Below are 24,784 nucleotides of genomic sequence, written 5' to 3' on the forward strand. Positions count from 1 at the left end.
GCAGAGCCACCTCCCTGGGGAACACGGTTTTATAAAATACTTCCCGCAAGGCAGCGTGGTTTCCTGGCCGGGGACCGTGCTGCTCCGAGGGCTGTGCCTTGTCCTGTCCCTGCTGCGAGACGTGGCTGGGGTCACGGGGGGACTGTGCTGCCCATCCCCAGCACCGCCACCACGTCTCCGCCGGGTTCTGCGGCCCTGGGGAATGCGGGGGACTCGCTGTGGCATCTGCCCTGCCTCGGAGCAGCTTTTGGAGACCCAAGCAGCAGTGGACATGTTTAAAGCTTGTAAATTATCTTGCAAACAGTTCCATTGAGCATGGGCAGTGGTGCTTGTATGGAGGAGCAATGGCTAAGTTTAAACATCTGGTTCTGTGAATTCCTATATTGCAATAAAATAAGTCTTCCCACAGATTTCACGTCATCTTTGTCTGGGCATCACTGAACTGTGAAGGGAGAAACTTTTTTGTGGTTTTCAGAGGAACAAAGAGACAATATGCATCTGGTGAGGTGTCTTGGCAGCCTCCTACACCGAGCCTGCATCTTGAGCTGGCAGCGTGGCCCCATGTCATGGGATGATAACTGCTGACCCGCCGCACCAAAACAGCACAGCCTGGAGGGGTCCTGGGTCTCGAGGGCTGCGGAGTGCCAGCTGACCTCGCTGCAGCCCACAGAGACCGAGAAGAGCAGCCCTTGCCCAGCGAGATGCGCCAGGACAATGCCTGCAATCTGGATCCCACCTTTTTGGCTCCCGTTCAAATGCAAGGGCAATGAAGAACATCCAACAAACTGGGTAAAAACTCTCAGGTTTTAATCAAGTCCAGAAAGGACCGTTCCCTTCTGGTCACCCAGCGCCCTGCTTGTCGCAGCCTCCAGCCCCTCGTGGCAGCACTGAGGCTGGCAGCGAGGGCACATGAAGCTCCACCAGCACCCTGCCTCGCCTGCAGGTATTTCTGCCTTGGCAGAACTATTGATTTCTCATCCAGATGGTCTTCAGCCTTTCCCTTTGGTACCAGAGCAGCTTGGAGCATCTGATGGCTTTCAGTGGATGGAAGATGGGTGGATTTGGGTGTGATGCTCAGCCTCGCATTGCCAGTGCTTGCCTTCACCCAGGGGAGGACAGCTGCTGAATCTCCCTGAGGCTGCCAGGCAGCAGCTACCCACAGGCTTTGTCCAGATGCTCATCGTTTTTTGAAGATCTTTCCTACAAAACAGGAATCTGGTGGAGCAGGTGGTTAAGCAGAGGGAGTGGGCACAGAAACCTGCTGGGAGATGAACAGTGCAAGCTGCATTGCATCAGGTTTTTCATCAAACCTCGGGCTGTCTTCATCCCACGGGAATAGATTCAGAGCTGCGCGCTGCCAGACCTGGGGAGCAGCTCGTGCATGCCGTGGGCTGCTCCCTGTGCCCATCCCAATCCGATGCTCTTTGCCTTTGATCATTGCCTCCAGACGTCACAACGGAGGAGCTGGCTGGCAGGTTTCCCAGCCTGACGACCTCCTTTGCAGACAGGTGACTTTCCATCACCAGCAAAATACAAAGAGAGCCCCCTTCTCCTCCTCAGCTGGATGATTCTCGGAAATGCAGCCTGTAACACATCACACCCGCTCTGTTTACTCGGAGGAAGGCGTGTTTAAGAGACCCCGGGCTTATCTTAAGTCCACCACTTATGCGGAGAAGAAAGGCCCCCAAGTCTGTTGAAAGCCAGCAGGGACATTTGGCCGCAGCCACCCCTTGTGGGTGATTAATGCCTGATGGGGGAACACAATTGCAAACGGGACGAACTCAGCCATAAATGAGCTTGGATGAAGTTGGTTTGACGAAGCCTGAGCATTTCGAGGAGGGGAATGTGACCCCGCTCCCCAGCCTCGCCTTGCCCAAAGCCTCCCTTGCCTGGTAAATGCTCGCATGCGTCGCCCCTGGGGAGAGCAGAGAGACCGCAACCATCAATCTTCAGGAGCCATTTTTCAGTGGGACGAGGTTCCATTTAGTCCACCAACTTGCCAGTCTGTTTGGGAAAAGGGATTTCATTCCTCTGCTTCTTTTTGTCAGGATGGATTTACTGATCTCGAGCATGTTCCTCACACTTTATTTAGGGCTTAATGTGCATCATTTACATCACCGAGCTGTCACCAGCCTGTCTGAGCTATATAGGCAGACAGGCAATGCATTTCCCTTGCCCCATTGCTCTCCCTGCCAGATGTGGAGTCTGTGAGGATAAAGCAGCAAGGAGATCCCTTGATAGATAAAATTTGCCTCTTGGGGAACTCTTGTTTATTCCCGTCTGTACAGGGGACAGGCTCAGTATGGATGGATATTTTCCTACATTCCCACCGACAGGTCACCTGTAACCTGCAGTGCTGCAGGAGAGAACTCGATATTCTCATTAACGGGGGCCAAGCGATGGCTGTTGAGCCCAGCAAAAGCTTGCCTCTTCCTGCATCTTTACAGGAGATCCCAGATGCTGATACATGTTCACTGGACAGTTCACATCTGCGTACAATTTAAGAATTCTTTCCCGAATTACGGGAGTTACAGAAATTCCAAGTAATTAGAGAGGGTGCTTAGAAAAATAAGATGGGCATCTAATATGTAATGAAAAAGGGCAGAGGATGCGGGTGGGGAGCTCACGAGGCTCTTGAAACCCTTTATAACAGCTAAAAAATGACCAAATCTGATGAGGACCCAACTTCACCAGTGGGCCCCCTCTCCCTTCGCCCCCAGTGAGGGATCTGCTCTCCTGTCTTCTCCAGCGCTGGCTGATGGAGGCAGCTGATGGAGCCTTTCCCTGGCTGTGCTTGCAGACACAGGTGTTTGACACCTGTTTCTCTCTGGAAAAAAAAGAAGAAAAAAAAAAGCATCATTTTTCTAGCCTCATCCCAATGGGATGTCTACTTTAGACACGCAGCTCTACAACAGGGCTCCTCGTGTCGGAGCTGTTTGCAGGCAGCCTGTGGCAGTGCCCCAGACGAGGCAGCAGCTTGCTTTCGGCACCCTGGCTCCTGATGTTCCAGATTTACAAGTGAGACAGATGCGTGGGAGCACCCTGCAGCTGGCACAGCTGCCTTCCCCAGGGCTGACAAGAATTATACGTTTTGTCACTCGTTTCCTATGAGAAAAGCTTCCTTCTCTTCTTCAGGAATCAGTCCCTGCTCAGGACTCTCCTTGCTCTTCCATCTTTGCTCATAGCAGCATCTTCACTTGCTCCAAGCCAACTATCTTCCTCTGCAGCCACAAGCCATGCTAATTCAGCAGCTTGCTTCACCACCTTGTGCACAGCATGATGGACAGAGCCAGAGATCCCAAACCTCTCCACCTCCATCTCCACCTTCCATCCTTATGGAATCTGCAGCTTCTCCCAGGTCTTCCAGAACTGAGCTGCCGACCTCTGGGAGCTTTGAAAGCAAAAGGAACAAGCACCGCTAGCGTGATCAATCCCTGATGATAACACAGAAGGGAAAACAGGCAGGATTTAGATTGTGTCCCTTACGAATGGTTTGGCTGATATATTAGAAGCAGGATGGAGCATAAAAATGGAATTTATTCAAATTAAATGCTTGCAAATGTCATACTACGTTGAGCCAGAAAGTCTTCCTACATGCAACAAACTGAATTTCTGCTTCTAGAAAGCATGCAATTTTACCTGCCACTTCCGACAAATGACATCCTTGTCCTGGACTTCTGATTGCAAAAATAAAGAACAAACAGCACCGCCTTGTCGTGGTGCCAGGATCTATCCAGAAAGATTTAAGAAAGGCAACATATATTTCTCAAATTAATTGAATGAACACTGTTTCTTTCCAGGTGAATAGCGAAATTATCTGCAGATGTGACTTTAACAGCAGTTGCTAACATTTAACATTTGCCCTGCAGCTCAAAATCACTAACTCATGAAGTGAAAGGGAAGTCATGCCGTTTTAGAGGAGGCCGGTGACTAGTGGGTGCTGACATGGGCATGCCTCAGCAAGAACAGATTACAATGTGGAGGATCTCCCTTCCAGAAGGCAGATCCCTTTCAAGGCTTTTTGGAAAAGGACCCCGAATCAGAGATCCCCGCAGAGCCTCGGGGCTGCAGAAGGGGTGCTGCACCGAGTGCTGCCCCCAGGCACAAGCAGGCTGTGCTGACCTGCCCCAGCAGTGTCACTCCAGCCCCAGCTCCCCACCACGAGCAGCACCTTCCCAACCCTGGCTGGAGGGTGCTCAGCACATTTTCCTTTCATCTGATGACAAGAGGGAAAAAAAAAAATCACATTGCTTCAGAGTGCATTATAACTGCGAACTACTCATTCCTTTTTTAAGTGTGTTCATAGGGCAGGTACGAGCTGGAAATTCTTAACAAATGACAAAACCACCAAGATCAAGCAAGCAAAGCCTGAGGATGCAGTTGTTCATGGACTGGATGCACACTGAGGGGTGCACAGGAGTGTGCTGTGCCCACCAAACCCATTCTGCCCACGGCTGCTCCCCAGACCTCTCTCCCAGCCCCCAGCAGGGTCAGATCTACACCGACAGCAATCAGCACAGCCCCTGGCATCCTCTTACCCTGCCCTTCTTCAGACAGCATCCCCTGCAGCCCTGAAGACACTGCACAGTGGCCAGCTCATATTTCTGAGGATTTCCAGTGCGGAGAGCAGAGCTTAGCACCCCAGGCCTGATCAGTCCCTGGAGCCCAGCTAGGCCGATGGCTCCCATCCAAGAAGGACTTATTTTAAGCATATGACCGGCCTGACTCGAGATAACTGGATTATCTTTCTGCCTGCTGCTAAATATATATTAACATTAGGCATTTTTGGGCTAGGGCACGGCACTCAGCACCTTGGTTGTGCTCGCTGTGGGAGGTGCATGGGCTGGGGCTCAGGTGGACACTGGGGCACCCGGCAGCTATCATCACACGTTCCCCTACATGCTGAGCCTGCTTAAATCAATGGCTTGTAAACGCAAAGCTCCATCTCTAGTTACTGTTCCTCTGAATCAGCCAGTCCCCTGCTCTACATGAGATATGTTTCGAATGATAGCATTTGTCTTTAATAAATGGTCACTCCATAAACTGCCTCCTATGGAAAACCTGGGATGTATAAGTAAAACCTGATGTTTCCATTTCATTATAATGCATTCACTCTAAGATGAATACCAACTCATCCTCTGTTTAATATCAGCCTAAGGTGTGCAGTGGTTTTGTATTACTATTTATGAAATTCATATAGCTGGGCTTAATCTGTTTCAGATCCCACAGCTGTATCTGCATCAGCACCAGCTTCACCTGAAACAGGGATGTTCATCTTTGCTGGAGCCCGTGGCATCACTAACATTCAGAGGGGATAAGGAGCCAAGCCCTCTGCAACACCACGGCAAGTCCAACGGTAGGATTTAAGTTCTTTAGCCAAATGTTTGCCTCTGAATTCCTTCTGAGCTGCTTTATTTTTAAGGCCAAATCTGTCTGTTCTTGTCCATGCTCTAAAAAGGAATCTGTGATGCATAAACAGCTTTCATACTACTTTTAACAGTAACTCGGCATGCCATACTCATGCATGTACCATAATCCTATAACCAGACTACCACACCGCATACACCAACACTCAAATTCTCCCTGCTTTCCCGTAAGCTAGCCCTAAACACACCATGCTGATCACATACAGCTCATATCTTGGCACTTCAACAGCAAAAATCTTCATAAGTAAATGACAGAATTTCTCAACCCTTCAGTAGACATTTACAGCATCACGTTAAAATATTGCTCATCGAGTACAAAACTCATCCAGAGGATAACAAAGTGGCACAGGTAGTCAGCATATTCACATCCTTCTTTGGCTTAAACAAATGTAAAGCATGCGCTAAGCCGCCCCTCAAATCCAAGCTTCTTGTTTCACAGCCATCAGTCATGTTGCGGTGCTGCATCACTCAGATATTTCCAACAAAAGCAATGAGATAATCTCTGTCCCATGAGAACTGCCTCGCTGGTATCTCCTGTGGCTTAAAAGGGGAAGCAGAACTCGACTTAATCCTGCTAATCTGTGCAGGGGCTTTTCTGACTCAGTCTCACTAGGGACTGAAGGTCCCTCCAATAACCTCATGAGGTTGAGAAATTAGGTTCAGGGAGTCACTGCCGATTCGTGCTACTGCTGGAGAAAAAAACGGATGAGAAGAAATATATATTTTAGCTTGATTGCTTCTCTTCCCCTTTTTTTCCAGGGCTATATAGACAAATATTACCACAGCAGAGTAAATGAATGAAACCACAGAGCAATTAGTTGAATTTTCCAGCCCTGAAGATGTCCAGATTGGGTTTAGGCTAGCTTTAGCAAGACCTCAGATTCAGCAGCATGCTAGAGTAGACAGATTCGCATCTGCGGGGGGTGACGCTGTCGTGCTGGATCCCCAGGGCTCTCAGCCCCTCTACCCCTCAGCTCCTGGTCCTGAGGTCCCCCGGCGAGGACGAGCTCTACCCACCAGCAGCCTCGGGCGCTGGGCAGATCTGCTGCGAGCCAGAAGATGGCTGCTTAGCATTTCCTCGGCAGGGAAAGTTGTTTGAAGCTTCGACGTGGTTACTCACAGGACTGGCTTGTTTCACGAAGCCACGATCGGAACCTATAGTTTATAAGTTCATAGCAAATGCCCTTTCAGGATGGAAAAAAAAAAAAAAAAAAAAAAAAAAATGACAGACCCATTTGAGTTCCATCTGTTGGAGTTTATAACTGTTCTCCTTATAATTGCCAACAGACAATGTGAATTGCAATTAGCTAATTGCTTGCTAACTTTCCGTTCTAATAATAGTCATGTTCCAGAGTTATACAAGCTTGGAGACTGCTGCTGTTCCCTTGCAACTGGCAATAATAAATAATACCGTATTCCCTCAGCATTGCCCTTTCTTCCAAGTTTCATCCCCATGCAAATTGCTCCAGCATGTACTAATCCCTGACGGGATGGCAGAGGCATCAACAGCATTTATTTGGAGTTCATTGCGCTCGGCGTGTTCAACACTTGCACGATGATGTGGCACCGGGAAGCTGCTGCTCCTGTGCTCCACTTGTCCCTTGCACATGGCAAACGCGGTGGGCTGGGGAGGTGCCACTCCGTGGAGGGTGCTCAACGTCCCTGGAAACCCAGCCCTCTTGTCAATGTGTGTTTGGTTTCATTTTTTTTGTCGGCTTGGGTTTTTTTTGTGTGTTGGGTTCTGTTTTTGTTTTTGTTTTTTGCTTTCCCTTTACAGGATCAGATGTGGCCCTGGCCCCTGTAGTGACATGCTTTATTACCAGTAGCTTCAATAATGTCAGCACAGACCTAAACTGGAGCTTTTAGAGAACACACGCTCCCCAGCAACAGAACAAGCTGTACAATGTCACTGCTGCGAGCTGCAGCGATAAGGAGGGGCTTGGATCCCAGGAGGGTTTCTGATGGAGACAGAAGTCAGGTTGGGTGCTGAGCCCAAGCCTTCCCAAGGTGCCGGGAGGGGGGATGCAGGGAACTCCCTTCCGAGTGGCTGAACTCCTTTGCACCCTCCTCCAGGCTTTCTAATCTCCAGCGTGTTACTGTTGTGCAGATGCGGCTAATTGAGAAGCAAAGCAACAGCCTGATCCAGTGAAATCAAGGCAAGCCAATTAAATGAGCAATAGCATTCCCTGGCGCTCAAGAAACTACTGAACGCAAACCTGCCAGCAAAATGACATCTCCAGAGCTTACAGACTAATCTTATTAAACTCAACCAAAAAGCCTTTTAGAGTTGGGGGAGCAGTGTCCAGCAAAAGCTGGTCTGGATTATTCCCCTGGTGCCTCTGCATTTTTTCCACGCTGTTGGCTCCCCATTGCCTTGGGTTGGGGACGCAGGGCCCCCCCGGCCACGATGCTGTACACAGCATGTGTGGAAGGGGCACTGTCTGACCAGGACCCCCTGCTCCGAGGGGCTCTGCCCTCCTGAAGTCGTGCATGCCGCAGATGTGATGAACACGCATGGCAGCCTCGGATGGTTTCAGGTTCCTCATTAGCAGAACAGCTCGGTCTCTGTCTTCGATGTTCTCCCAGCCTCCTGCTCCAGGCACATCAGCTGCAAGCTCTTTGGGTTCCAGAATTCCTTCAGATTCCTCCTCTTTTGTGCACAACAATCTGGACTTTTCCATCCCTTACTTCCCTCCTCCCTTGCTTCTGACATTTGACTCACGGATAGATTTATTAAGTTTAAAAGCAGTCCTTGTGCAAGCCACAAGAGCATGTTCCCCACTCCACAGCCTCTTCTCCTCTTTTCCACTTGCACAACCTGCTCTGACCCTCTTCCCAGTGTTTTGGTACAGAGGTATCAAAATCATGCCATGAAACAGAGTTATCCCAGGCAAAACCACACCAGGCGATCTCTGCTTTGCTTTGCGTAACAACATGGTGGTTTCTTGGGGGAGGAGAGCTCTGCGTACTGGCCCAGACAACCCAGGATTCCTCTTTCAACCTTTTTCCCCTTTCTCAGCCTTGTCCCCAGCAGAAATTTCTGGAATTTTCAGGTTCTTACTCCCCTGTGCACCATACCTGCAGATACACAGCTTCACCCACCACAGCTCTGCACCTTTCTCTCAGTGAAACTCTTCTGCTCCTATTCCCCTGCCCTCCAAAACTTACTGCTAAACAGAGGCTGATTTGCAACGCCCAGAAATGAGTGAAAATTGCAAGGTTCCTCAGGCAAGAAACGTCGTAGAGCCAACTACAACTTGTTGCAAAAAAAAAAGGTCATACATGGCAAATTAGCCCCATTTTTGAATGGCAGGGATACCCTCTTACTGCAACAGAGGGAAAGTCAGACCGTTTTTATCTTCAGAGTGTGTAAATCAATGATGCCTTTACAAGTCTTGATGGGCCAGCCTCTGATTTTCTGTTTTGTTTTCAGCTCTATTTAAATTACTTAGCCATTTCAGTTTCTCGGTGAGGAGAGAAAGGCAGTCGAACCACTTTCAAGGGTAACGTATAAAGGACGGAACTGAACAATGTTATTTCTCAGACACCCAAAAGAGTGAAAATCATAGGATTGATTCCAGAATCCCAATTCCTCCTGCACTGAATGGAGCCACCCTTTCATTTCTGAAACAGGGATGCACAATTTCTGCCAGTGAAGGCAAGAAATAAAGCTGTGGTCATTGCTGTCCTCTCCCCCTAGTTCAGGTGCACGAAGCAGGAGCAGCTTTCCCTTCCTCAAACGAAGTAGCAGGACACAACGAGCTGGAGGAATCCAGCCAAAGGAACAGCTTTGCTTACTTCTGCTTTGGCTTCTTCCTCGAATGTTTTTTTCCTCAGCACTGGCTGATGGATTTCAGACCGAGGGAACATTAGGAAACGAAACGGAGAAGGCTGTGAGACACTGCGCGCGGTGCCAAGGAATGGCAGTGACGCACGGCAGCTGGTGGGGTCCCTGGCACGCACCTCGCCACAGGACCCCGGCCGGTCCCAAGCTGCTCTTGGTTGCTGTCTTCCAGCCCCAACGGGGTCTTCTCCGTAAACATCAGCAGCTGGGGCATCAGCAGCTGAGGACAATCACCTGCTGCTGCTCTGCACCTCCCGCGGATGTGCCACGGCCCCGGGTTATGTCAAGAGGACTCTGGCAGGGTTTGCGGCATCTTCAGAAACCTTCCCCTTGAAAGCCAAGAAAAAAAAGGGGATCAACAGGAAAACCGTCGGGGCCTTGCACAGCACAGTTTGTTCCTGGAGCTGGCGGCGCTTTGCGGAGAACAGCATTACTTTTGGAGCAGAGCAGCAGGCAGGATCACAGAGTCAGGAAGGAATGAGGCATTATCAGACCACGCCGATAGCATCCCCTCCACTGCGCCATGGAGGTCACATCGGTTACTCCCCGCAGTCACTGCCAGGTACCCTCTGAAATGAGGCCCTAAGGTTTGACCAGCTTGAATTCATCTCCTAACCTCCAGAGAAAAGAGAAGAGGTCCTATTACGCTCAGCGCAAAGTTGAATCTGGTCTCTGGCTGACAAGTGGCTATGGACTATACACAAAAATGCTCTAAAGATGACTGCACCAAATGTTTCTTCTCCACCTAACGCAGTTGTTTGGGATTCGGTTAGAAACAAAACTGCATCTTGTAGTTTTTAATAAAGCTCTTGGCGAACAGTTCAAACACTGGAGGGAGGAAGCAGGAGAGAGAGGTTGAATTTATGGGAGCGGGAGGAGATCGTTTGCTTTCTTAGGATTGGAAAAGATTAATAGTCTGCAAAGGCACTTGGATTCATTCCTCACATAGCAGAATGGTTAGGAGACTTACCGGCTTGATATTCTTCATTCTCCCTTCCCCAGGTGGCCTAGAGACTGTCTGGACTGCAGGAAAAAAGGAACAGGGAGCCATCCCATATCAGCTCCCAGTGAGGAAGTAGCTGTGGTACGGTAGGGAAGGAGGAAAACCAGGCCTCACAGGGCTTGCTTTGCTGTGAAACTAAAGACCTGCTTACTATTCTGTAAGCTCGGGTCGAGGGGGAAGGCAGTGGTGACTGTGGAGGTGGCAGGGAGCAGGGCACAACAAAGCAGATTCATCCTACCAACATTTACCCATTCCATGGCCCCAGACCACCGATGGCACCAGCTGTTTCATAACAACAATCTGAATTTATGGAAGCTCCCTCTCTCCTACCCCCAGTATTTTGCAATCGATACATAACACACCGAGGTGAATCCCAAAGCAAAGAAAATTTGAAGGAAAGAGACAGGAATTTCCCAAGTCCCACTGAACAGCCTAAAGCTTTCCAATATCCCCAAAACAACAGAGTGCAGCAGAGTGAAAAACAGATTAAAAACACAGTGGAAAAGAAATGAAAAGCCATTGGATGCACATGGAGAACCGCAGGACGTGACTTCAAGGCAAGCCAGAGGCTGTGTTGAAGAGGCAGTCTCCAGGATTGTAAACTGACTTATTCATTACTTCCAGTCTTACAAATCTCATCAACCCTCTGGACCTTGGGATGACAGACAGTCCTTTCCTCCCTGAGGCCCACGTCGAATGTGGCTGTTATGCACCGACCATGAGGTTGCATGCAGCTTGATATACTCAACAGCAAAGACAGAAGACCGCAAATAGAAGCCACTGGCCCTCTCCCCCGGTGTGAAGTAACAGACACCTCCCCAAAACCAAAGTTATTCTGGAAACTAGATGAGAGGACAGACAGGGAAACTTGGTTTCCGTTGTTGGCTCACTGTTGTCTCAGTAACATCGGACAGATCTCCTAATTTCTCCATGCTGCTGCAACTGGGAAATTGGAAGCTAACATCCCTGTCTCTTGGCTGGGTACAAGTCCAGCACCGAGTGCTTTCAAAACGCCACAGAAAGCCATGGAGTGTAGTCGGATACAGAAAATTAAAATTGTAATGATATCTGTGAATGTCTGTGGAGCTCCAGTTTGTGGGCAGGAGGCTGCAACGGTGCTTATAACGCTGTATTTTGAGGTGACAACTGCTTCCTAGAAGGCCACGATCGGCCTTATTTTTCAAATAATATTAAGAAATATAATGTTTGCTCTGTCTGAGAATGAATGAGGAACTTGAGCAGAACTGCTAAACATAAAAGTTCCTGGACATCTGGAAAGGATTAGTCAGGAAGGTGCTTGGGACAAGGAGTTCAGGCCAGTTCAAGAGACACCTACTGTAGATTTGTTTCCACAGAAGGAGGGAGGAGGAGTGAAAGGGCTGAGGGGAAAAGCAGGAAGGGAGGATTGAAATAAAACCTACACAGGACTGGTAGATAAAGCGAGGGAGACGAGAACAGTCTGCACTCCGCTGAAGCGTGAAGTGCCAAACAGCCAGTCTTTGAGGGTCTGCTGAGCAGAAAGGGCAGGATGTAGCAACATGGGCTAAATCACAGTGGCAAAGAACTGGCCAAAGAAATGTTTGTGCCCATATTTGCAAGGCCAGACAATGCTCCCTGAGCTGAGCATTTCCTCGCTGCAGGAAAGCACATCCCTGCTTTGCAGCCAGATGTGTTCCCATTCAACTCACGTCGATAGGATTAGCAGATTTTGCTCCCCTTAGAGCCTACCAACAACTCAACAGGGCAAATGCTGTGATAAAGTCAAGAGCACTAGAGAAACATTAAAGCGTAGACAGCCGAGTGCTAGGAACGAGAGCTGCACATTCAATTAATGTAGATGGGAGAATGTTTGTTTTATTTCTGAGTGGATAAGCACTCAAGCAGCCTCTGGGGCCCTGCAAAATCACAAAGGAGTTCTGCTCCAGGCCAAGATGAAAGTCACAAAGAATAAGCATGAAAACCACAGGGGCTTGTGAAACTCATGCTTGGTTTATTAAATGACTCACGAAGCTTTTTATCACATATTTCTGCCTCCAAGTAAAATCAAACTTAAATTCAGGTGCCAAATTCTTTACCTTTTTTCTAAATATGGAAATTCAGTTTTGAAATCTGTCTGAAAACACATGAGTTAATGCTGGAGCAAAGCTTTCGGGTTTCTTTTAGAAGTCTGGAGTTCTGAACCTGGCGCTAAAAGTCCATATATTTGGTTCCAGCATAACCCTGGGCAAAGATGTTGGGAACCTGGAATATCCAGAGATGGGCACTAACTGTTACCACTGTTTGGAGGATCGGGAGGGATATGATGAATGAGAGCTTTTTATTGTCAGTATGGTGGCAAGCTGGTCAGAATCATGAGAAGACAGTCAGAAAGCACAACTGTACTCTATTGCACAGTGGGAGAATGGGGTGATATAAATGTGTCAAAAATAAAATTACCCATAATTGGTCTCATTTCTAAAGCAGAAATGTGTAGAGACATCACTGCATAAGAAGCTAACTTGCACCCTACATGAAAAAACAAACTAACCAGATAGAAGTCAGATGCTTTCCATAAATGTTTGTGGGTATTTAAATTTAGTAACTGATTTTAGTTTGTGCTTTCGCTGTAAGTTAAGAATAACTATTTTCAAACTACGTTAGTAGGAGGTAAAGCTGAAAATCAAAGCATGAGCTTTGTGTTTCCTGAAAATTTTACTTCAGCAAGGTAGCTCCAGCTGCTAACTTTGTTTTATTGCATTCCTAAAAGACAGATCTCCATGCAAGAATACTTTAAGAGCTCTGTTCCAAAAATAAAGGCACTCATTTATTTTTACGGTTAGGTATATTTTATCAGTCAGTCTCGGAGCTAGCAATGCCCTTGGCATTGCTGTTACCCACTGGCCTTACTGAGGCATGGCACAGGCCTCTGTCCCCACACACAGCTTCCTCCAGCCCCTCTGTCTGCCAGGTGAACATTGCTGCTGTCCTAGCACTAAAACACTGAAATTTTTCAGTGATGAGAGCAGGCAGACCTGACTTGCTAATGGTGGGCCACATTGCAGCTGTTTCAGAAAGTTCAGGCACAGAAACAAATCCTGAACGAGCCAGGGACCTTCAGGACGAAGAAGAGAGATGGGGGGAGGAAGAGCAGCACCTACCTCAGTCTGTCCTGGCTTCTTGGAGCTGCAGGCTGGGACAGCACCGCAAAATGACATCCAAACCGCCTGTCTGCAGGTGGCTAACTCAGTGGGGCAGGCTCCCGAGTATCTGAGGAGGAGGAGCGGCCTTCTCACTCGAGTGCTCTGAAGTTAAGCACTTGGATATGAAATACCCACCCGGACTGTCGTCACGGTGGGACTCTTTGAACCTGCAGAGGTTCTCCAGCAAATACAGGCTGAAGGGAGGCTCGCACACACAAGGAATGACATTCTTGTTAACAACTGGGGATCTTGGCAGCCTTCCTGAACTGCAAAGTACAGATCTTGAAACTGAGCAAAACTCACAGTTGTATCCAATTAGAGAGCTGTGATGCAGAGGTTCGTTTGTGCCCTTGCAGAACACTGCAGACAAACGCAGCCGATGACACGGCCTATCAGCCATAAACAGTCCTTTGTAATTAATCACACCAAAACTTCAATGAGCACCTCCTTCACCCCATTTCAGTGAGAGTCGGAGTCAGGTCATGGCTAGTTTTAATTCAGAAAGCTCTCTCAGCACTTTTAACAGGGCTGTTGTTAACCCAAAAGACAGATACTAGAGGGCCAGACTCCCAGTAGAAGCAGAGAGGCCACCACTGAACTGTTCTGAAGACCTTCCAAAATTTAAATCCATTTATTCTTTATGCAGCTGTAAGACAGACTGCCAGAGAAGAGGGGTGTTGAAGGGCTGTATAGTGTGTGCTTATGTAAACACAATTTTGCATCCACAAACACCACGATTTACTGTTTTTGATGATGATACCTCAAGGCCCAAAGAGGACGATACCCCAAGATTCACCCTACAGTCATCTGTCTTTACCCCCTTCATGCCATATGTAATGAACATAAGTCTATACAGCTGTTCCCTGTTAGTCTGCCTGCCCTCCCCTCTGGCTTTACACTCTGCCATTTTACAGTACATTTTTTTTGCATCCTATCTTCACTGAAATATATCAGTACGGGGTTTAGCTCAAATCATGGCAAAGGGGCTAAGTTCAGAATACATCACTGTGCTTCAGAAGTGACAGTAAGAAATGCAAACTAGCATCTACATAACTCCTATTGAATTTCAGCCCTTTTCCTCAAACCATTTTATGGATTTGGGTAACCTTCATTTTACTTTTTTTCATCTACTTTGTTATCTGGCAATGTGGGATGAGTTTGTTGTGGAGACAGATCACCTTGGCCCGTCCTTGTGTGATTAAGAAACTCAAGATGTTTATGGATGGCAGTCTTAAGCTCAGAGCGCCCTCGGACAGCAAACCAAAGACAAACTATCAGGGGTGGTGACAATGACTGCAGCAGTACACACTAATCACATGTGGAGCCAGGCAATGAGCAGAACCGCCGCTCCTGTCTGCCTGGTGGAGACGTGCAAAACAGAGGCGAGAAGAAAAATGCACCAGCATGCACTGAAAGAATGTCAACAGACTTGAAAACTGAAGTTTCTTTCTTCCCATCAAAATGCCTCCTACAAGGCAGCAAATCACACAGCTTGGCAGCACAGTCCCAACACAGGCAATACATCTTCACTTCTGCCACAGGTTTTTAACTATCAGAAAAGAGACAGGGAGATGGATGGGAGAGACTGTTATCATCTTTGCTCTCTTCTGTATCACAACATACAACCTCGTTTGTCAGATGCATTTCAGACTGACAGCCTCTGCAGACACCGGCAGTCAGCTGTCACAGAAACAGCTAGGAGGTAATCTACATAAATCCACTGCAGTCTCTGTCATCCCACAGCAGACACTCATCCTTTCCTTAAAATCAGAAGTCAGTAATGTCCCTAAGGAAGATGCATGGGCTGAACACTAACAGCAGGCACTAGCTAATAAATTTAACCTACAGTACTTCACTGACTGGAACCTAAATACTGGGAAAGTGAGTCTGAGTTTAAATAATCCAAAGGTAGAAAGTGAATATCTAGAGCTGAGGGAGGAATTTATGGCTGGGAGCAAAGTTCTGGAAAGGGACATTACATGAAATCGCTCACCATGCTGTGGACATGAAAATAAATGCCTTACACTGAACTGATACCGTGATGCAACCTGCTGCACCAGAAGCAAACTGGCAAAATGAGTCAGTGACAGGTCACAGTGAGACAGAGCTACTCAAAGATGGGAAATGCTTCACATGCAGAAGCAGCTGCATCGAGACTGCTGTACATTTGCTAAATAAACTGCATTCTTGGCTCATCTGCCAAACCAGTATCTTAACTGCATCATCTGCTTTATCTTAAACCGAGGCAGGAGGAGCCCATTTCTCACTTTCCTAGCAAGGAGATGGCCAAGTGAAAAGCTCCAGAACAGTGGCACATTGACTCACAGCAGTTAAGCTGCACTCTTGCACAAGGTCTGTAGGGAATGCGAAGAGCAGAAGCCGCTCATCCAGCCACAAGAGCCACTCTCGCAGCAGGCTGGAGGGCAGGATCAGCACCGGCAGCACTCCAGGGCCCTGAAGCAACGTGGGGCATGCAGGCACAAAGAGGAGCTGCTTACAGCCGTGCCAGCAAACCAGCTGAGCACCCCACCAGCCCCCATGAGCAGCAGCTGCCTGGAACACCAGCCCAGTATGCGTGCTCAGAGCAGAACCTGCCTCGCTTTCCCTCTGCTTAATGCCATTCCTTTGACAAACGCTGATTTCATCAGCCGTGACACCCTGAAGCCATACCAAAGCCAAGAGGGTGATGTTACTTTTCTTTGCAATTAAAACTGCATATTAAGTACCATTCTAAAACAGTTGTCAGCTGATGGGGAAGAACTGGCAGCACCAGTCCTGCACAGCCAGCAGCCTCCAAAGGCCCTCTGAACACAGCTCTCCGTAGGTGGAGCAGTGCCCTCCGGTGGTCAAATGGATTCCCCGCGGTTTGAGACCTATTTTGCCCCCTTCCCAAAAAAAAAAAAAAAAAAAAAAAGAGAAAGAAAAATGTACTCAAGCACATCTACAGTCACAATTATTTATTTGACCTTCTCTGACAAGTTACAGCTCTTATCAAGTAAGTTACAGACACGAATCCCATCATTTCCCGTGAACATTACAGAGGATCAGTTTCACGGCCAACAGAAGATGACCCCTAACTGACAGCAGCTGCTGCTGCCACAGAGTGTGAAGTTTTAAGACTGAATTAAACATATCAATATTTGTTACAAGCAAGTGATTTTAACTGGTACAGACACGTCTTTCTCAGAAGCATACTGTAACGCACTCGAAAACTGCCCATATCAGAAGTCAGGTGTTTATGCTAGATCTGTGTAAATGTAGTTACAAAGGTACAAGCCAAATTTGTTCCTTCCTCTTCAATATACAAGGGGGATGAAAGCAAACACATTGCTCAGAAGCACAATGTACAAACTGTTTCTAATTCCTGACTTGACATCTTTATTTAGTGTTAAGGATGGTACCTAAAAATCTTTATGTGGTATCAACCTGCTGGACCTCATGTTACATTTATTTATTTGCAGTGCATATCACCATTTGTTTACAAGTCAGTAAGTTTCAACATTTTTTTTTGTATACAAAACACCTGTAGCAGGAAAAAGAAAGGATGACTTCCATAGTTGAAGGTGCTGGCTCCCTTCTATTGCTATGACTTGATCAGCTCAACCTCTTCTTCAGACGTTAAGTCCATCTCCATTTGAAAACGGAACAGTCCAAGCATTTCCTACCAATGCCAACTCATTCAGCTTCCAAAACACCATCAGTAAAGCTTCCTCAACTCATCCTCCTCTTTGTGGTTATCTCGGAATATACCAGGCACTCATAGAAGCTGGTCAACATCAGTCCTCCTTGGATTTTCCATCTGGAGCCTGGTTAGCAGGGCAGCTGTCACTGGTTGTCCAAAAAGAGAGAAACCTTAAGAAGAACATCTGAGTTGGGGAAGAAAAAAAAAAAGCCATTAGTTTAACGCATTTTATTTGCGTTCCGTACCTGCAAAAATTTAACTTGAAACAATGAAGAAAAATGTATATAAAGCCAACTTCATAGAGCTAGTGAAATGGATCACTAAGCCCCCATTATAACGGGAGAAAAGACATCGCTCCCAGACGATCCTTGGGTGCAAAGGTAGTATTTACCACCAAATCATTTATGAGATCTGAGCACAGATTGCAAAGAGCCAGTGCAAAGGAAGCAAGCTCACCCACTGCTACTGAGCCCAACACAGGAGCTGGGTGGTTGGCAGGCCTTCAGCCTCTGGGGCTGAGAAACACCCTTCGGGTCTGCCCTGTGAAGAGCTACCTTGAACAGTGTCTTCCTCGTACCGCTCCAAAATCCTCTTCCAGGCCTGCGGGAGGGCTTCCATGTCTTCTGGGCTGTCACAGCTGATGCGCAGCAGGAACAGCTTGCTCTCCAGGTACCTGCGGGCTCCGTAAGGCCAACACACACATAAAGCAGCACCTGCCACCCCCCCAGAGAGCCCCCCACCGTAAGGATACAGGTGCCGGTAGTACCGCTCCACATCCTGCAGCCCTTCCAGCACATCAGCCAGCGACGGGCGGCGAGGCCCGCGCCGCAGGCTCTCGGCCAGGCCCAGCTCCGCCGCTCTCTCCTCGTAGAGCCGCAGCACGGCGGCGGCGCCGGCCCCGACGGCGTCCCTCAGGGCTCGGAGCTCCTCCCTGCGGGGCACAGCTCAGCCGAGCCTCGCACCCCGGCACCCAGCCCGGCCCCGGCGCCTCCCCCCCTCACCGCCGCCGGCCGAGCTGCTCCAGCAGCGCCTCGGCCGCGCCGCGCTGCTTCCTCCACAGCCGCTCCCGCAGCTCCCCGAAGGCCCCGAGCGGCGAGGAGCCCCACGCCAGCCTCCGCGCCGCCCGCAGCTGCTCCGCCAGCCCGGCTAGAGACACCAGCAGCGGCTCCCAGGAGGCCAGCGCCTCCCTCCGGGCCGCCTCCTGCCGCGCCGCCGCCGCCGCCCACTCCCGCAGCGCCGCCGCCATCACGCCCTCCGCCGCCGCCGCCGCCATCTTAGCGTCTTCCCGGAAGCGCTCCCCGCGCCGACGTCACCGAGCGGCGCCAGGCTCGGATGGCGGCGCCGCCGCCGAGCTCGGCTCTGATTGGCCGCGCGGCGCTCGCCGGGTTCTGATTGGGCGGCGGGTGGGCGGGGCTTGCGTTTAAACGCGGGGCGGGCGGCGGCGGCGGCGGCGCTGGGGCGGGGGCCTGGGGCTGGGCAGGCCCCGCACGGCGTCAGCGGCACCTCCAGGCCCCGCGGCCCCGCCATGGCGCCCTCGCGCAAGAAGGCGGCCGGGGGGGCCCGCGGCAGGAAGCTGGCGGCCTTCCTCAAGGACTTCGACCGCGAGGGTGGGGGCCGGGAACGGTTTTTTGGAGGGGGGGGGGGTCTGGGACCGGTTTTATTTTGGGAGTGGGGCGGCCCCAGGACCGTTTTGGGGGGGGCGGCGGCACCGGACCCGTTTTTTTGGGGGGAGGGAGTTGGGGGGGGAGCGTATCCGGGCCTGTTTTTGGGGGGGGGGCCAAGCCCGGTTTTGGGGGTAGGTGGCAGCCAGGTCTGGTTTGGGGGGCGGTTCGGCCCGTTATTGGGGGGGGGGGGAAGGAGGGACCCGGTTTTGGGGAGGGGGGGGTTGAAGGTGGTAGGGCCTCGTTGGGGGGGGGGGCGGTCGAGCCTAATTTTGGGGGGAGGGAGGCGAGGGTGGCCCCGGGCCTGGTTTTAGGGGCGGGGATCGGGGGGTCCTGGGCCCAGTTCTTGGAAGGGGGTGGCGGCAGTACCGGGACCGGCTTTTGGGAGGGAGCGACCCCAGGCCCGGTTTGGGGGGGGGCGGGGTGGTAATGGGACCGTTTATTTTTTTGAGGGGGGTGGCACAAGGCCCGGTTTTGGGCGGGGGGTGTCAGCCAGGTCCAGTTTGGGGGCGGGGGCCTGGGTCCATTTTTGGGGTGCGGCCGGACCCGGTATTGGGGGGGGGAGGGGGTGTCGATGGTGGGATCCGGTTTGGGGTGAGGGGGTTAAGAAGAGGGCTGGCCTGGTGGGGGGGGGGTTGAGCCTGGTTTTGGGGGAAGGGGGGCAATGGTGGCCCTGGGACCGGTTTTGGGGGGGTCCCAGGACCAGTTTTTTGGATTGGGGGGGGTCCTGGGACCGGTTTTTGGGGGGGGGGGCGTCCTGGGCCCGGAGCCGAGCATGACCCTGTGCTCCTGTCCCCACAGTGAGGAGCCGGGTTGAGCAGCTTCAGACAAACGGGCAGCGCCTGGTCAAGGAGGCAGAGAACCTGTACAACATCGAGATCCTCCGGCTGCCCGTGGCGCTCCGCGAGATGAACTGGCTCGAGTACTTCGGTATGGGGGTGCTGGGCTGGTGGGGGCGTTCCTCCCTTTAAACGGTGCTGAAAGGACAGCAAAAAGTCGAGGCGAGTGGACTTGCACAAGCAGAAAGCCTGGGGGTGTCTGGGAGTGCTGGTATCCATCTGAGGCTGCTCGCTCACTACTAGGAAAACCACTTTGTGCTGCTTTTTGTTCTAGTGCAGTGTTAAAATATAGCTGTGCGTATTGTAGGAGCTGTTGTGGATCACTTTTAAAAAAGAAATGTTTTCTTTCTAGCTAAAGGTGGGAGTAAAAAGGTCTTGGAAGCGGCAGCGACAGTAAGTATTCAACATAAATATTAAACTTGCTTGATGGTGTCATATAGCCCTGTAGGAAACAAAGGGGTTCTTGAATCTGTAGGAGTGTTGCAGTAATACAGGTTACACTAAGAACTTTGTGTAAATGCTGCTTTAAGACTTATCAGTAAGAGATCCTTCCTGTATCCAGTATAAGATTTGCCTGCTCGTACTGCTCCTTGCCTGGCCTGCTTGACTTCAGTCTTGTGTACCTAGAGGAACACACAGTCTTCAATACACCAAAGCATTTCTAAACTGGTTGAGCAGCAGGAAGATCTAATACGTTGTGACATCCCTAATAATAGGGATGGTCCCCATTTGAGCTCAACAGAAGAATATGAAGGTGTTTTTGCTATAACATCCTTAAGGATTTGGTTAACAGTTCTTATTTATTAGCGATCTATCCTATTGATAATCCTAACAGTATGTTGACTTTTTAATTTTAGGCAGACTTGGAGATAACAGAAATAAACAAGTTAACAGCAGAAGTTATCCAGACTCCTTTAAAAGTCATCAAGAAAGGTCAGTTTGTTTCTAAGCATTGCGATGAGCTCAGTAAGAGGAAAGCATGTCGTGGTTAGCATACTGTGAATAATAATTCAGTTCTTAAAGCTTTCAATGTGTTTAAAGATGTGGAAGTAATTTTACCTTTATACTTGTTATCTGAAGTAGCTTTACTTCTATCAAAATGTTCAAAATAGTGTTGTGTCCACCATTTTCGTTGGAATTCAGATTTTAGCAGCAAATTGTTGCCAAGAATGCATGTACTAGCTTAATTTTTACCTTAGGTGGTAGTCAATAATGTAAAATTACTGCGTGTTCTCAACTTGGATAATGCTTTCTCCTTCTAGTAGAAAAATCTAAACAGGTTATTGAAGCCATTGAAGAAGAAGCAGAGTCTCCTTTGCTTCCTGTAGCAAAGAAAGCAAAACACGATAACCAAGTTGTTCCAATGCTAGAAGCTGAAAATACTAATCCAAGAATGGGAAAGGTAAATAGCTACTCTTTGTGGTTACTTTATTCCCAAGATATAAGCTACTTACTGAGATGATGATGCCTTTACCAATAGTAGCATGTAATTTTTTAATGTATTCATTTTGCTCTGGGCAATAATATGTAAATGAACAGGACTGAGTCAGATCAAAAGTTCACGTATCCTCCTTAAGTTCTGCAGCTGAACTTAAGGGAGAGAATGTAAAACTAATACTTGGATGGGGGTGGTCTCAGAAGTTTATATGGGGTTTGTTTTGGACTCCTGTGTTTTAAAAAGGAGCCTATTAAGTCAAATGTTTTGTATGGAAGCATTTGTTCCATATTTGGAACTCAGCTGCCACATGAGAGGGCGTTAACTGATTTGGGAAGTAATGTGTTTCAGGTGAGAGCATCTATTAAAAAAGCACCAGTGTCCAGGAGCAGAAGAGCTCCTTCAGCAAGAGTGAAACGCATGAGTAAAAGGTAAGAAAAGATATCCCTTATTACAGGATTTCAAAAATGGAGATTGCTAATGTGTCTTTTACATGTAATGGAATGTGGCTTAGTAGGCTGGCTGATGTAGGCATGCCATGCTGGGGACAGGGTGGGGAGGCAGTCCAAATGATGTGACAGTGATGGGAAGTGGTCAACTTCTTCTCTTGTAACAACCAGCTATCCCTAGCTTTGGGTTTGCCCTGGATTAGTAAGAATCTCTGATCATCTCACCTAAAATTTTGCGAAGATGCCACTTGTACCTCTGTTAAAATGATTCTTTTCTGAGCAGTAGGGCTTTACTTATTTATTTTTCTTTTAAACAGGTCGAGCAAAAATAACTTTATCACTCCAGCTACTGGTCGAATTGTTGATTTCTGTGTTCAGGGAGGTACTTCCATTGTCACACCCAGGTTTGATTCCAGGTCTGTGTTCTATTAAATAACTCTGTTAATCTGTTATATAGATGAGTGCCTTGCTGCTTGCTTTACGTATCAGTCATCTTTATGCAGAATATTCCCCAGTGTCTCTTTGAACCTGAAATAAGACTTTTAGTCAGTGTTTTAAGCAATTGCAGTAAAACTATTTGCCTATAACTTTTGTTTCAGAGTTTTCAAGACCCCGGGTTTGCGCACGCCTGCAGTAAATGAACGTGTTTATACCATCTCTGCCAATGGCAGCCCCCTCGCTGACGGCAATGATATCTTCATTACAGTCCCTGTCGGAGGAGGGGAGGTAAAGTCAGGAACTTTAATCTGTCCAATCCGTGCTGAAAGGATAGCTTGTAAATTCTTGGGCATCTTATCAGTTTCTACTGACTCTTGGTCATCCATTCTTGTCTGTTTACTTGTGCCACTACAGGTTATCAGGGAATAGTTGTAGGTTAAAAAGAACCTTAAAAACTATCAGTCAGAAGTGGGAGCTGGCCTAAGCAGAATATAGTGTGATGTTTTGCTGTGCATTTATGTATAATTAAAAATAGCTTCTGCTGGCAGTTGTGTTGGTAACACTGAAATGCAGGTATGAGGTGAGCTTCTGGTCAAACTGGATGTAGATCTTTGCCTGTACATGGTCTTCTAGTGTGCATGGATTTCTTTATTTTTTTCGTCTTCTAGCTACTACAGCTACCCAAACAGGAAACCTAAGGTTTGTTTTTGGTGTTTTTACAGAGTATTCGTTTAACAGCAAGTGATTTGACCAAGAAGAATCTTCTTCATCTGAATCCGGAGGCACAAGGAATTATGAAGAAGCTATCAGTAAGTCTACTTCTTTTAATCAAGTCCTGAAGTTATAATGCAGCACTGTCTCTGTCATTAGTCACTGGACTATTGACCTGTAATAGCTTCTTATTTTTTTCCCCCTTGTCTTGTATCTTGGCTCATGTCACTGATCAAGAGAAAACATGACCTGAGAAGGGAAGGATGGGAATACCTTTACTTCACATCTAGCTTATTCTAAACAATGGATTAAACCATGCTGTTGTTGGGAAAACTATTATTGATGTTTTGAAAAACAAAGTGTCTTCCACTTCAGGCAGAAGTTCTAAGTGTCTGTGGGATATAATAGTATCTCTTAAGACTGCTGATGAATTTCTCTGTCTTCCTAGGTTCGTCTCGCACAAGCTTGCAGTGGTGCAAAAACCCATAGATGAAACGTGATGAATGTTGGCATCCCTCTGTAAATATGGAACTCTACATTTAGGACTACTCTCGTTAGTCCTTCTAATCTGTCATCCTTCTATTAGCTTACAGAATGGAAGTTAGGAATTCTTTTTTTACCTATGTGTGCTGGGATTACAATGCATTTTTTTACTTAATAACAATTAAAAAAAAAAACTGAATACTTTATTTCCTGTTTACTCTAAGGTGGAGACCAAGGCACACTTACCTTGGGCTTGTAGACCAGCAAGCTGAGTAGAAAGGCTATTGTGATATCTTGCAAAAGACAAGCAGTGGATGCAAGTGACTGGAGTTCACTTCTGACTGGGAAAAGAAACCAACAGATCAGATTTGTTGCACTTCCTTCCAGGCATGGCCTTTCTCTGCTGATGGCTTTAAAAGTGATGACTATCTCAGTATAGTATCTGAGACGCCTCAAGGCAAGTTACAGGTGCCCGGGATTAAATGGAAAGTTTCTTATAGTTTATGGTACTGCCATGAGTTTTAAACATTTTGGTTTTGAGGTTTTATAGTGGAAGTATTCATTTTATTGGTTTAAAAGAAATAAAAATCACTGGAGGTTTAACAAAATCTGTCAGCTAGCCTTCTGGCTAATCAGATTCCAGTAGCTGTAAGGTTATTCAGTGATGTCTCTAATGTGAGAGAACTTTGCTTTTCCTATATACTTCTCAAAAGCTTTAGGAGAAGACATTCTCCTGAAATTGAATGTAGACAGGGAAGAAGGAAGTTAAGACTAGTCAAACATTGTTTTTCCTGTCTACTCATTTAAATTGAATTGATTCACTGCATTTTCTTAACAAAGAGATAAATCCAACAAATACTATTTAAACTGAATAAAATAACTTCAGTCGTTAATAATGGTATTTTTTCATCATTGCTTATAGGAAATAGAGAAATCTTGCTTCATTCCAAATTTAGGAAAACTCACCTTTAACACTTCCCCAAGAAGCTAGATTTAATGTATTTATATTAAAATGTAACAGGAACTCTTATCTGGCTTAATGCTTTGTGAACTGAGGCTGGAGAGAGGTCTTGTATTTGCTTTCCTGTAACAATGGTCTTATTTTCTTAACAGCTTAGGAAGGGCAGAGCTCCCTATGAAGCACCAGCTATCTATGGCAAGGTGGCATGATGTCTTATAGTGCAAAAGATGTCTCTCAAAACCCAGGGTTTCATTTTCATTGTGAATCTTTGTGGGAGAGGACACGTATCTTGTCTATGAAATAAAAATATGTAATTCCTTAACAGCATCATTAGCTTCAATTCCTGAAGTGTTGTTCTCTACTAATCAAAGTCAGATGTGTAAAATGGCATCTGCAGGGGATGGCCTGATAATCCTCCCTCTGTTTCAGCTGAGGGAGTTGACACAAAGATAAGAAGGGTGTTCATGGTAAAGAATTTCGCTTTGCTAACTTTGTCTAAGAACTTTATTTCTAAAAATAGGCCTATTTCTTCCTTAGCTGGCTCTTTACAAGGATACCTTTTCACCTTTGATTCAAGACACTTTGGAGGGACTATGGAGTTAAACATGGATATTTGTTGTGACTTTGGGGATTTTTTTTCTAGGTTTGGAGAAGTTCTGCTTTTGCCAAAGCC

At 47.8% G+C, this 24,784-nt stretch overlaps 2 protein-coding genes and 1 long non-coding RNA gene across 3 annotated transcripts; 1 reads left to right on the forward strand and 2 right to left on the reverse strand.

The window, feature by feature from the left end:
* Positions 1-783: 783 nt before the first annotated feature.
* LOC121058999 lies at positions 784-10,089 on the reverse strand. The gene is made up of 2 exons (XR_005814410.1): positions 9,505-10,089; positions 784-2,827 (listed from the first exon to the last, which is right to left on the reverse strand). It is a non-coding gene; the product is annotated as an uncharacterized LOC121058999 (long non-coding RNA).
* Positions 10,090-16,397: 6,308 nt separating this feature from the next.
* On the reverse strand, positions 16,398-18,445 carry C23H1orf109 (chromosome 23 C1orf109 homolog). Its single transcript, XM_040535047.1, has 4 exons — positions 18,136-18,445; positions 17,886-18,065; positions 17,689-17,807; positions 16,398-17,318 (listed from the first exon to the last, which is right to left on the reverse strand). The coding sequence occupies exons 1-4, from the start codon at positions 18,405-18,407 to the stop codon at positions 17,278-17,280; spliced, it is 612 nt and encodes a 203-aa protein (XP_040390981.1). The 5' UTR covers positions 18,408-18,445; the 3' UTR covers positions 16,398-17,277.
* A 112-nt stretch (positions 18,446-18,557) lies between these two features.
* Positions 18,558-24,433, forward strand: CDCA8 (cell division cycle associated 8). Its single transcript, XM_040535046.1, has 10 exons — positions 18,558-18,741; positions 19,597-19,725; positions 19,987-20,027; positions 20,492-20,567; positions 20,900-21,036; positions 21,421-21,500; positions 21,836-21,934; positions 22,118-22,244; positions 22,679-22,765; positions 23,116-24,433. Exons 1-10 carry the CDS (start codon positions 18,660-18,662, stop codon positions 23,158-23,160), a joined length of 903 nt encoding a protein of 300 aa, XP_040390980.1. The 5' UTR covers positions 18,558-18,659; the 3' UTR covers positions 23,161-24,433.
* The last annotated feature ends 351 nt before the right edge of the window (positions 24,434-24,784 follow it).

The sequence above is a fragment of the Cygnus olor genome, chromosome 23 (genome assembly GCF_009769625.2).
Source record: "Cygnus olor isolate bCygOlo1 chromosome 23, bCygOlo1.pri.v2, whole genome shotgun sequence".
NCBI lineage: Eukaryota > Metazoa > Chordata > Aves > Anseriformes > Anatidae > Cygnus > Cygnus olor.

Coding starts and splice junctions, on each gene's coding strand:
- C23H1orf109 (XM_040535047.1), bottom strand. CDS start 18,407: ATGGCGGCGGCGGCGGCGGAGGGCGTGATGGCGGCGGCGCTGCGGGAG. Junction 17,808..17,885: donor GAGCGGTACTACCGGCACCT/GTATCCTTACGG, acceptor CGGAGCCCGCAG/GTACCTGGAGAGCAAGCTGT. Junction 17,319..17,688: donor CGAGGAAGACACTGTTCAAG/GTAGCTCTTCAC, acceptor TCCCCAACTCAG/ATGTTCTTCTTAAGGTTTCT.
- CDCA8 (XM_040535046.1), top strand. CDS start 18,660: ATGGCGCCCTCGCGCAAGAAGGCGGCCGGGGGGGCCCGCGGCAGGAAG. Junction 18,742..19,596: donor CAAGGACTTCGACCGCGAGG/GTGGGGGCCGGG, acceptor CTGTCCCCACAG/TGAGGAGCCGGGTTGAGCAG. Junction 21,501..21,835: donor GTGAAACGCATGAGTAAAAG/GTAAGAAAAGAT, acceptor TCTTTTAAACAG/GTCGAGCAAAAATAACTTTA.